Genomic DNA, 12,195 nt, shown 5'->3' with positions numbered 1-12,195 from the left:
CTCCCTTGAACTTAAAATTTTCATGAAAAAAAACATTGTTTTTTTTATAACTTCTTTTTCTGAATGTATCTACTTCAAACTTCATATAAATGTTTCTTATTATCACTCAACATTTATGAGTGTTCAATACTCTAGCAAGACTATTTCCAGAATTATGCCCCTTTTGAACTTAGACTTTTTTTGAGAAATTGGTAATTTTTACTCCAACTTCTTCAATCATGATAGGATTTTAAAAATGTTATTTTTTGATAACAGGGATGTTTAAAAAATAAATTTAGATGTCCTTCAGTCCGTCTGTCTGTACATAAAAACTGTTTCCTGTGATCACTTTTAAAGAACTTTTTCGACAAATTTACTTAAAATAGGAACCTAAGTGAATGGCCAATGGCCCTTCAGAATGTTGCTTGGGCTCTTACCGGTAGGGGACTTATGGATTGCTTGCAATACTATGATAATTGCTTGTTATAAATGGTTAACTAAAAGTGACATTATGCTCATTTTAACGTAGTCAAGTTGAGATGATTTGACTGTAATTATATCAAAAGATTGACTGTAATAATGATGATTTACCAACAGTTGATATCGGTAATGGGTTAGGATGAAATATATATTCTGCCTACAATATGAAAAGACTGAAGGTTATAGGTAAATTTGGATGGGCATTTACAAAACTTTCATTCGGCCATGTGAGATATTTATAGTTCATGTGTAATATGCCTTTTGCTGGGAAAATAAGGTATTTTATTCTATTTGAGTATTCAAAGAATTGTCGAGCTATCCTACTCACCTAGTCATCAGTGTTGGTAATACACTTTGGTTTAGGTAACTTCTTGTTTGACTGAGGATGTTCATGATATCACCTTAGTGCAGAAACAGGTTAACTTCAATAAATTGTAGAAAAAGTTGAACCTTTACTGCACTAATGTAAGGATCATATGTGCATCATATGTCACACCTCACCTAGCACCTAACAATTTATTGTCCGAAGTGCATGTGTAACATGTATCTGCAGTATTCAGTTTTGATTCCTATCTTGAAGTGGTTTGATCTTGTCATACATCACACAAACTTCTGGCTACTGTAGTAGTTTCAAATACATGTTATGTTTAATAGTAGGAATAAATAAGATTTGATAGTTAAAGTTAAAGTCCACCTTATATTCATGTTTATTGTAATAAACACTGTTTGATTAAAATTCTTCTTTTCTGTAATATCCTTTGAAGTGATAAATTAAATGTAGGTTTTATGCTACACATTTTAAAAAAAAATTCATTTATCTATTTTAGGTATCGAAAGCTTGCCATCGGCTGAGAATTTTGAATTTAAATCAATGCACGCGGATCTCCGACACGAGCCTGATTGGAATAGCAAAGAACTGCCCAAGGTTAACTACCCTTCAACTTGACCACTGTAGCCAGGTATAATATAATTGAAAAAGATTTTTGACAGGTTATATGACCATATATAAATGGTTGTTTGTATAATTATACAAACAACTTTTTTTTTACTGTAAATTGTTCTTATTTTGATATGTGAACTGATAAATATATAGAGGATATATCGCTTTTTGGATAATCATAAAATTTATTTAATATAAATTCACGGCTGCTGTCGATTTATGAAGTAATTTTTTTTTCTCTAAAAAAGGAAGTTTACAGCATTATAAATTCATATAACCCTGAGCTGTTAAATAAATTTTATGATTATCCAAAAAGCGACGTTAACAAATGTGCAGTTTTATAAAGGTGTCAAATGAAATATTTACATACATCAACTGAATAGTAACTGATTTAATTACATACTTGGACCGTGATTGTGACTCTGTAAAATCAATATGGCATGGCTGTGCACATATTTTATAGTGAAGTCATATGCATCGTGTTAACACAACATAAAGACATGCTTAAAGTTTGTGTTACAGTATATAAACTTGTCAATGAAAAAAACAAACTTTTTTGTACTGTAAACTGTTCTTATTTTGGTATGTGATAAATTTATAGAGGATATTCAATCTTTTTTATAAATACAGGATTTATTTGCATCAAGAGGTATGAAAATGAATATTTCATGAGTGGCTAGGCCAGTCCTAAGTGAAATATGATAATTTCGTACCACAATAAATCCTGTATTTATTGTAATAACTTGAATTTTCTATTTATTCTATGTATTCACATTATTATATTTTTTTTACATTAAAATTTGAAAGACTTCTCCTAAAATTTTATGTATTTGTTGAATTTAGAAGAAAGTAGTCCAGCAAGACACCATTCTCCAAAATGTTAGATGCATCGCCTCATTGAGTAACTTATGCAGCAGGTTAATTTGTGGTGCCAGCTGGGGGTATTCCCTAATTTTTTAAGCAGAAAAGTGGGCCTAATGATCTTTATGTTTCTAAAATTAATTCAAATTGTCATGAAAAAAACAATGTTTTATGAAAATCAATTTTTTTTCATTTGTTATAGGTTACCGATACAGCCATGTCAGAGATAGTTCTTGGTTGTCCAGAAATTTTATACCTCAATCTGATGTCTTGCGGAATAACTGATACTGGAGTGAAATACCTCTCTAAAGTAAGTGATATAAACAAGACATAAGTAACTTGATGTTAAGTGTGAATCATTGATATTTGGCTTATACAGAATTTAGTTTAGTTCATTTGTGTAGGAAGCTTATAGCTTATACAGTAGACACAAAAATCTGTTCCTGGAACAGACACACTCTCAAATCTGTTCCCGGAACCAACCAGTACTAAGCTAATGATAGTAAAATAAACTGTATATTCATTATTGCCTAATTACTTTTGATTCAAAGAGGTTATAGGGTTGAATTGATATTTCAGAAGCTGTTTCCTTTTTGTTGACAGTCACTTTAATGTTGTTTAAAGGGAAGCAACACTGCAAGTCTTACTAGTCTGTGTATTTCAAGGGACCTTATTCAGGGGAAGTTACTCAGTTGATTTCATAAACAATAAAATGTGTAGGAAGCTTATATCTTATAGATCCTGAAACAGACACACTCTCAAATCTGTTCCTGGAACCAACCAGTACTAAGCTAATGGTAGTTAAATATACTGTATATTGCCTCATCTCTTTTGATTCCGGGAGGTTAAAGGGTTGAATTGATATTTCATATGCTGTTTCCTTTTTGTTGACAGTCACTTTAATGTTGATTTAAGTTGTTTAAAGGGAAGAAACTCTGCAAGTCTTACTAGTCTGTGTATTTCAAGGGAGCTAACTCAGGGGAAGTTACTCATCGATGCATATTGTGTTGTTTTTGCATAAACAATGAAATGATTTCATACATCAGAATAGTATTGTATTATAATTACATGTACTGTGAGTTTTTGCACAAATAGTTTTTAAATGGATCTCTTTTAATTACTTATCCAGCCTTTGTTGAAAAATAACATGTGTTGAGTTCTCTGTTCCTTCCACGTTCTAAATTAGAAAGCTTCCTCAAATTTATTTGAAATGACATTGCACATGCACATATTTGCAATTATAAAATTTTTTTATTTTATATCTATATCTGTTGCTATTGTTGTTATTGTAGTTAAGAAAACTGTCAAATCTTGACCTGTCGAACATTCCTCGGTTGACATCAGACTCCGTGATGTATTTGTCCAAGTTCTGTAAAAATCTACAGTGTATAAATGTATCTCTAAACACATTGATGGATGACCAGTGTATATCCCAGCTTGCCAAGAATCTGCCAGTATTGAAAAGGTTATATTGTGTGTCCTGTAGTATAACTGATAAAGGTAAGTTTTGATGAGAATTTATTTTAGATATAAAATAGTTATTGCATGATTATGGTCTTAGATATGTACACAAAGCATGTTTGCCAACTTTACAGAATTAACCCATATTCAAATGGCTGCTACATCCATCTAGTAATCTCCCGTCGGAATCATTCAGTCAGTTTGTGGCGGCCCACAAAGAATGGCCATACAAGTATAATGCGGCCCTCTCATGTACCCATTTACACTTGAGTGATGTGAATCAATGTAAAGGTACTCTGCATTGCATTGAGCACTACACTTATGAGCTTAACAGGTCACTGGGATCAATCTCTATGGTGTTCCTATGTATACAGTTATCCAGATATATACATTGTGCCAATATTTTTATATAGCCTCAGTGGCCTCATGTAGTTAAATTTATCAACTTAAAACAGGGGCATCCATGGCTGAGTGGTAAAGGTCATTGAATTCAAACCATATGCCTCTTACCACTGGAAGTTCGAGCCGGCAAGTGTCTTCAGATTTTTTCATATGAGAAAGATATCGAGCTAACTTAGGAAACATTGGTGGTTCTACTCTGGTAGCTGTTTCTTCTTGAAATAATGCAGAGAGGGGCACCGAGGTCTTCTTCCACGAGTAAAGCTGGAAAGACGCCATATGACGAATACTGTCTTGGTGCAACTTAAAATTCAATAAAATAAAAACTGACTGTGAATTTGAAATTGGTCAGGGATGTGCTTCATTCATGTTTGGATGAAATTTAGCTTGCATGTTTAAAGGTTGTTTGTTTGATTCAGACACCTGTTTATGCACATTTATGTGGGGACCTCTTGGGTATTCCATCACCAATTAAATGTGGAAAAGTGTCTGTAACAGTTTTTGTGTACCAAAAAGAATGTTTTTGTATTCTTTTATAGGTCTTGAAGATATTGCAAAGTATTGTCCAAATCTAGAAGCTCTTGATGTTGGCTGGTGCCAGGAAGTAACAGACAGTGGTGTAAGAGCGATTTCCCTTTCCTGCAAATATTTGGATTACTTTGGTCTTATTCGTTGTGATAGAGTTACCTTAGAAACAATAGAAGAACTTGTGCTTAAACATCCAAGTATCAACTATTCAACTTTTATACTTGAATCTAGACGTTTACTAGAGAGAGCACGAAATGAAGGATATCAGTTCAAACTGTTAAATCTCCCATGAGAAAACAAAACTTTGTTCACTATATAATATCTAATATACTTGTTCATCATTCAATCTGGATAAAACATTGCATGATTTTTAGGAAAATTTCAAAAAAAGTACACAATGTTTCGTGGAACAGTGAATAGTGCAGACCATTCATTGTTTGATCCGTGGTTTGCACTTATTGCAAGGTATGGCATAGTGGTGCTACAGTGTTTCTTCATACCACATTAGTACTGGTAAGTTTCAGCCCAGTGGTTAAGATGTTTGCATCTCAAACCCAGAAATCATAGGTTCAAGTCCTACTGGAGCTACAGTGTTTCTCCATATGACATCAGTACTGGTAAGTTTTAGGAAGCTGACTTAAAAGTGGTTCAATAAGCTCAAAGACCCCCCTTACAATCTTGCTAAGATATTGCATGATATCTTACATTGAATAATTTATGAAAATAAACGTCAAATTGTTCAGGTTTTATTTACTTTTTATTTTGCAGCGTCCCCATTGTCATTGAATGTCTGGCATTATCTTATTTACAAGTGTCTTTTTCCAGTGCTTTGTTGGAAACAGTCTAAAGATGCTGTGGTTTTATTATGAACTTGCTGTCAATAACAATTTAAGTTATAATTTTTTTATACATGTTGCGGACTATATAAACAGGAGTATTAAAATGAGAAAAATCAGTTAATGTCAGTTATTTTTTTAGTATACATGTACAGGAATATATAACCGTGCTGATACAAATATAATCTTTGGCTTGCGCATACTGGAGAATATAGCCTAGCTGACATAGATATAATCCTCGGCTAGCGTCTCGGGTAATATTTATCTCATTCAGGCTATATTCTCCAGTCAGCAACTTGTCCAACTAATAATATTTATGTTTTATATGGTAATATACATGTATTTGTTAAAATATTTTGAATAAAATCTGTTTACTGAGACCAGGTCTTTTGTTATCACTAGCTCGACACAAGAGCATAACAGTTAACCATTTTATTTTCTTCTTTTCTGTGCTAAAAGCAGCATGCCTCCAGATTCATGCTGATTTTCATGAAAATTTTAAAAATGTATTAAAAAGAGTAAAATATTGTGAAGTGAAAAAAGAAAATAATTTACCCATTGCAAACTTGCTATTGCAATCCACATAAATTACCAAATAGAGGTGAAAATAAGCAAAAATAATCCTTACTGTGTTAGTAACGCTGTATAAATATGATGATAGATACCCCAAAATCAACCTTTAATTGCCTATAACCTGTAAATCATTGCTAGAATCTTGAAACATTTTACTTTTCTTAAAATTTTAGTACATGTACATTTTTCTCAAATTTAATTTTCTTGAAATATTTCGGCTCGTCCGGAGGCATGCAGCTTTAAGGTCGTTAATATGAAACTGTTTAAAATATGAAACAAATCAAATAATAGAAAGGTTATAATACATCAAAGCGATTTTATTTAAGATTACAATACAGTTGGGAAATTTTGTAAATTTTACAATACTTTATTAATAATGAAACTACACAGAATATTTGGTACTCATCGTTACAACGTATAGATGAGTACCTTTGTACTAGCGTTTTTAATACAAAACCGGTTTATATACATTCATTGTTCGCTCGAATGATTCGAGCTGTATTTAATCGGGGTTTTCATATTCGGAAATCAGTTTCTAGCGAGCAACTCCTAGGGACACTCACACATTCAAATTCAATGCCAAAATTTTTGTGAAAAGTACAATTTTTTTAAAAGCGTACAAGCTTTGCCTAAATAAAATGTATTGTTTAATTTTTAACGGAAACATAGTGTAGACATTTTACATCGTTTTGTATAAATGTTAAATGTTTTGCAAGGATGAGGCCCAACATTCGTTGGTATTTGACAGTCACTTTCCTGTGATGGCAAATGGGCACAGGTTTCCAAAACTATTTTCCCTTAAATAACACTGAAATCATTTCAAAAACTTTAAAAGGGGTTTTTTGTTTTTGGTGTTTCCTGGACGAGTCGACCACGATTTGCAAAACATTTATATGACAGAGATAAAATTTATTAACCAATTACAATATTTATTGCTTTATGCTATACATGTATTTGCACGTTTATTATGTCATCTTGTGTACTGTCCCTAAATACAAGCGTTCTCGCATATTGCATTCGAGTGTTTTAGTTTTTATTTGTAGAAGTTTTGTAGGAAATAAGGTGGTTCTTCAGAATATACACACAACAGTTTGGTTTGAACATGTACACAAAACCCTACAAGGCAAATCTAAGAGGAATTTTCTTTTTTACTAGACAAATGTATAAAGAATTTTCTTTGCAAAATAAGTGTAAAATGAATTTTCTTTTTAACTAGACAAACACACGTTAAAACTATGAGAGGTTTAAGCACAATAAAAACATCGATTTCGATGAGCAGATGTAAATACGCCTCCACTTTTCTGTCAGCAGGGACTTGAGTCATTCCTAGATATACATGTACATGTCCCCAGCTTGTTTCTTTTATGATTTTCAACATGGATTTAAACGTTTTATACAGTTTCCGTCAAAACTGTTTAGTATCTTAAACGCTGATCTATTTATCGAGCTTGCATATATACATTCTTTCATTGGTAAGAAACATTTATAAAGAACCTTTTCAATATGAAAATAAACATACGTCGCTTTCATATTTATATAATGGATTTTAACATAGATTAACAATAATGATAATAATAATAATAATGATGATAATAACAATAATGTAATTGTCAAACGTTGAAAACATCATTCTATTATTATGATGATCAAGAGAATCCAAGGAAATAATTCTGACAACAATCTGGAGAAACATAGATGAATGCAGTAGCATTGCTTGTAGATTTTCTAGAAGTGCTAACGGAATTTCATTTCTACTTTCTTTAAACTTGAGACTTTCCACTTGTTCCACCTAATTCCTTTTTGACTTTTTTCGGAATACTGTCCGTTGAGATTTGAATAGAAGCATCTTTTATACCACCAAGCACCATGATACTCAACAGCACAAGTTATTGTATGTTTATCATTGTCTCTGTCAAACGTCGTGAACATCATATCATTATGATAATCTAGGGCATCCCCGGCAGTTCCACTATATCCACTCACCTTCAGTTTGTAGTTGTCTTCTTCTGGATAAATTTTGAACTTGCTATACTTGGCATATACACTGTTTCCATCAAAATCTTCCAACTCTATTCTAAGTTCATGTTCTCCACCTGCTGTTAGTGAACTTAAATGTTCATTACCGAGCCAGAACTCACTATTAAGATCGCCAAATCCATTTTTATAGTGAGCCAAGTTACGATAGAAATCTACTTGTCCATTGAGTCTTCTCTGAAATACTGTCCAACCACCACCATCTGTAATCTGGTCACAGTAAACCACAAGTCCGTTCCGTAGTTGATATGTACCACTTTTTGTGATCCCGTTACTGAGTAGTTCAATACAAGACATTGAATTTTGTCTTAATAAAGTTTTAATGTTAGTTGATAATACTGTTACCAGCGAGTATACACGTTCTATATTTATTTTATTTATTTCCACATTTGCTGCTATAGCATCAACTCTTTTATTGCTTAAGACAGTTTTGTTTTCAATGTCATCGGCAATCTGTTTTGCACTGACTTTTGATATCATCAATGTGTTTGTTTCTAATCTCGAAATAACCTTGTCTGTCTTGTTTAAACTTATTTTACAATAGTTGTCTACTTCCTCTTGAACTGCTTTAAGATCATTTCCTAAGCTAGGAATTTCCCTCCGAATCCTTGCCGTTTCGGTCTTCTCCTCGCCAAATGCTTTTCTAATTCGTGTGAAGTCTGCTTTTAGATGTTCAATAGCTCTAGAGCTTGTTTCTTTTGGCACTTCATTGAAGCGGCTTACTCTGCTATCAAGCGATGTATTCAATACTTTATCTATCTCTTCCAATCTGTAGATTATTTCGGAGTAATCATCATGTCTGAATTTTGATTCTGAATTAACTCTGTTCTCTAAATATCGTACTCTTTCCTTCACAAGTCTCAAGTCATTAGCAGAACAGTAAAATATTCCGACTATCAGCAGGATGATAAATGCGACTTTCATTTTTGGCATGAAGGTGCTTATTTACTTATTTAATGTTTAAGGTATATAAATCCTACTGCCTGAATAATTATTTTTTATATTAACATCAAATTGCCAGTTCCTTTCTTAACAAAAGTTATGATTTGTTAGCTATATCAAGATGTCAGTCATATTTAAATAACTATCCGGTTGCGATAATTATGCTGAACTTGTTATTTTGGTACTTGAGGCACTTGAAAAAAAGAGAGCAAAAATCTGGTAAATTACATAAATTGTTGTTCAAATTTTGGTAATGGCAGTCAAGTATTCATTTATTTGGAGTGGTTTATTCATTTCTTTTTCTTTCTTTTTTGCAATGACGTTCTTAATTGGCAGTCATTTAAAAATAAAAAGCGGGCCTTGAATGTTTATGTTTTACTATTTTATTCTATAGAAATATTTTTTAAATATTTTAATGGGCTTAACGATTGTGAGTGGCAGCGTTGCAAAGAAGTTAACTCGTACTTACAAGTACTAGTAATCTAAGGTATGCTGGTCGCATGGTTTCAAACCCCTTCAGGGACAAGCCAGCAAGAAATTTTATACTCATTGATTGGTACTGGTTGATTACAGGAACGGATTCTAGAGCGTTTCAATAAGCCTATAGCTTCAAACGCAATTGAACTAGAATAAATTAGTTAACTAATGAATGTAAAAGATGCAGATATCTCCTATATATAGCTAGCGTTTGAATAAAAGACGAATTACATCTAAGTGAACTTTTCAGACTGTACACTTTTAAATAGGCACGTTTTGTACTTTTTACGTCTTATGTACCTTGTGTGTCGCATCGCAAATTTTGTCATAAAATTCACATTATTTTAGAGCCTTTAATTTATGCGGTTAGTCTAGTGCAAAATTACCATATTTTGCGTTTCTGACCTATTTTATATTTTGTGTTTCTTATCATATCATATTTTGCGTTTTGACCACATTGTACTAGTATTTTGCGTTTCTGACCTATATTATCTTTTGCGATTATGACCTAAATTATAGCCTACGTTTCTGGCATATTATATTTTACGTTCCTGACTTAATAATTATATTATAATATTTTGCGATTCTGGCCAGTTCCAAACTCTAAGAAAAACTCTTACTCTACATGTACCTCCTTGGGGTTCACTTAAAAATATATTTGTGATACCTCTAGGCAGGGATTTAAATGTAATTAAATAGAAGTAATGTATCTCTATTAAAGCATTGTTCGTATGGATCATTTTCATTCTCTGAAGTAACTAAAGAGACAAGTTTAAATTTAATTATATACAATTATTGACTAGTGAGCCATTGAATATGATGTGATATTGACAGGCAGAAAGTCATATTGACCACGGCTATCGCCTCGGTCAATATGTCATCTGCCGGTGAATATCACATCATATTCAATGGCTCACTAGTCAATAATTGTTTTATTATATGAATAGGCTAAGAGTTAAAAAAATCACAAAAAGGATAACCTTAATATACATGTACATATGTTTCCTTGTTGAAGCGAGGGGAAAAAACTTACGTGTTAGGCGTGCAACGACTCCGCGAACGCTGCGCATACAAAAGTAAATCAAGTTTATACTCATCATTACGGTGTAGCCTTTAAGTATAAGAAATATGCCATAAAGAACGAAATTCAACAATTATTTTTATACGGCGTATGGTTCTTGAATATGAGTCTCAATCTATTTTTAGACTGGGAAAATCCAATTCAGCCAGTGAATATGACAGTACACCAGGTGAATATGATTTTATAAAAGGTTCTGTTGACTACTGTTTGGACCAATGAGATTGCAGCTATATTTAGACATTATTATAAGATAATTATTACATTTAAATTTAAGATAACCTTTCTTTAAATAATAAAAATAATATTTTATTACAAAAAAGAAAGAAAAATGAACACTGAGAGGCGGCATCTTAAAAATTCGGTGCTATTGACATTGTATACAAGTCAATCGGAACATCTCGGTTATTATCAATTATAATCATTATCCTAGCCAACTTAACAGAATTCACTCATCTATATCCATCTAGTGATCTCCCTGCAGAATCATTTTGTTTGTTTGTGGCAGGCCACAATATAGCGTCACACAAAGAAAGTGCAGCCCCCTCATGTACCCATTCAAACTTGAGTGATGTAGATCAATAGGTAGGTACTCTGTAACACCGCACTTTGGAGTCAAACGCACTTTTGGGTCCGACCCCAGAGTGCGTTACGCACTTTGGGGTCCAATTTTGACCCCAAAGTGCGTTAAACAGGTACATATGCATTTCTTAACATCAGACAAGCGACCGCACTTTTGGGTCATAAAAATTTAATCAATAAAATGAATTATCATGATGTTTTTAATAATATATTGTAGTCAAAGCCAGTGGTAAAACAAAAATCAAGGTATTGAATATACAAAAAACATGTGCCCAGAATCATTGTAGAATCAATAGGGATTTTAAATGAGTGAAGAACTTCCATCAAATAAAAAATTGTATCAATTAATAAGCTCAAAATATATTTTTTCTCACATTTTCCATTTGCACAATCGATTTCAAAAGAATGTACACCTTTTATTAACTCCATTGTTTTTACCTTATTGCTTCATTTTCCCGTTTATTTTTTTTTATACATTTTATAGAAATATAATAGTCTAAGCATAGACAAAGGTACAAATTCTGGGAAATCTTAATAAGACATTGTAGTAACAATTGTGCCTGATTACATGTTGAAATGGCCATTTATTCAGCTTATCTAAAAACTTGACTAGGTGTAGATCCGGCCTTGTAACACTGCACTTTGGGGTCAAACGCACTTTGGGGTCCAACGCACTTTGAGGTCAAAATCGAGAAATTGACCCCAAAGTGCGTTAATATGCTACATATCAACGCACTTTGGGTTCAAGAGGTCTAAAGGTGTCATCTGAGTTCTGCTTAAATACTGAGTACTGACTTATTTTTAATCTGCGACATTGGAATATTTGAGGTGGAGTTCAAGATGGCGGTCAATACTTTATGATGCTTAAGTGATAAAATTTTCATTAATTTTACCATTTGAAATATCTAAAAATTGTGTTCATATAACAAAATTACGGTGGCATAAAAGTGACATTTGCATTTTTTTGTTTTTAGTTTTGTATATATATATTATTTTTGCATACATATTTTTTCAGTTTTGCATAC

At 32.4% G+C, this 12,195-nt stretch overlaps 2 protein-coding genes across 2 annotated transcripts; one reads left to right on the top strand and one right to left on the bottom strand.

Moving 5' to 3' along the window:
• The first annotated feature begins 623 nt into the window (after nucleotides 1–623).
• Nucleotides 624–5,864, top strand: LOC132728164 (F-box/LRR-repeat protein 17-like). The gene is made up of 5 exons (XM_060713795.1): nucleotides 624–686; nucleotides 1,287–1,418; nucleotides 2,463–2,570; nucleotides 3,553–3,760; nucleotides 4,660–5,864. The coding sequence occupies exons 1-5, from the start codon at nucleotides 624–626 to the stop codon at nucleotides 4,938–4,940; spliced, it is 792 nt and encodes a 263-aa protein (XP_060569778.1). The 3' UTR covers nucleotides 4,941–5,864.
• A 1,620-nt stretch (nucleotides 5,865–7,484) lies between these two features.
• On the bottom strand, nucleotides 7,485–9,147 carry LOC132728174 (ficolin-1-like). Its single transcript, XM_060713806.1, has one exon. The coding sequence runs from the start codon at nucleotides 9,022–9,024 to the stop codon at nucleotides 7,792–7,794; it is 1,233 nt and encodes a 410-aa protein (XP_060569789.1). The 5' UTR covers nucleotides 9,025–9,147; the 3' UTR covers nucleotides 7,485–7,791.
• Between the last annotated feature and the right edge of the window lie 3,048 nt (nucleotides 9,148–12,195).

This window comes from Ruditapes philippinarum, unplaced genomic scaffold (genome assembly GCF_026571515.1).
Source record: "Ruditapes philippinarum isolate M1 unplaced genomic scaffold, ASM2657151v2 ctg15513_1_1_1_1, whole genome shotgun sequence".
Classification (NCBI taxonomy): domain Eukaryota; kingdom Metazoa; phylum Mollusca; class Bivalvia; order Venerida; family Veneridae; genus Ruditapes; species Ruditapes philippinarum.
The sequence above is the reverse complement of the archived record's forward strand: the minus strand, read 5'-3'. Positions and strand labels throughout refer to the sequence as shown.

Bases quoted from the DNA above. Each gene is read 5' to 3' on its own strand.
- LOC132728164 (XM_060713795.1), top strand. From the start codon at position 624: ATGAAAAGACTGAAGGTTATAGGTAAATTTGGATGGGCATTTACAAAA. The intron at 1,419-2,462 runs GTATAATATAAT...CATTTGTTATAG, and splicing joins AACTTGACCACTGTAGCCAG to GTTACCGATACAGCCATGTC. The intron at 3,761-4,659 runs GTAAGTTTTGAT...ATTCTTTTATAG, and splicing joins CTGTAGTATAACTGATAAAG to GTCTTGAAGATATTGCAAAG.
- LOC132728174 (XM_060713806.1), bottom strand. From the start codon at position 9,024: ATGCCAAAAATGAAAGTCGCATTTATCATCCTGCTGATAGTCGGAATA.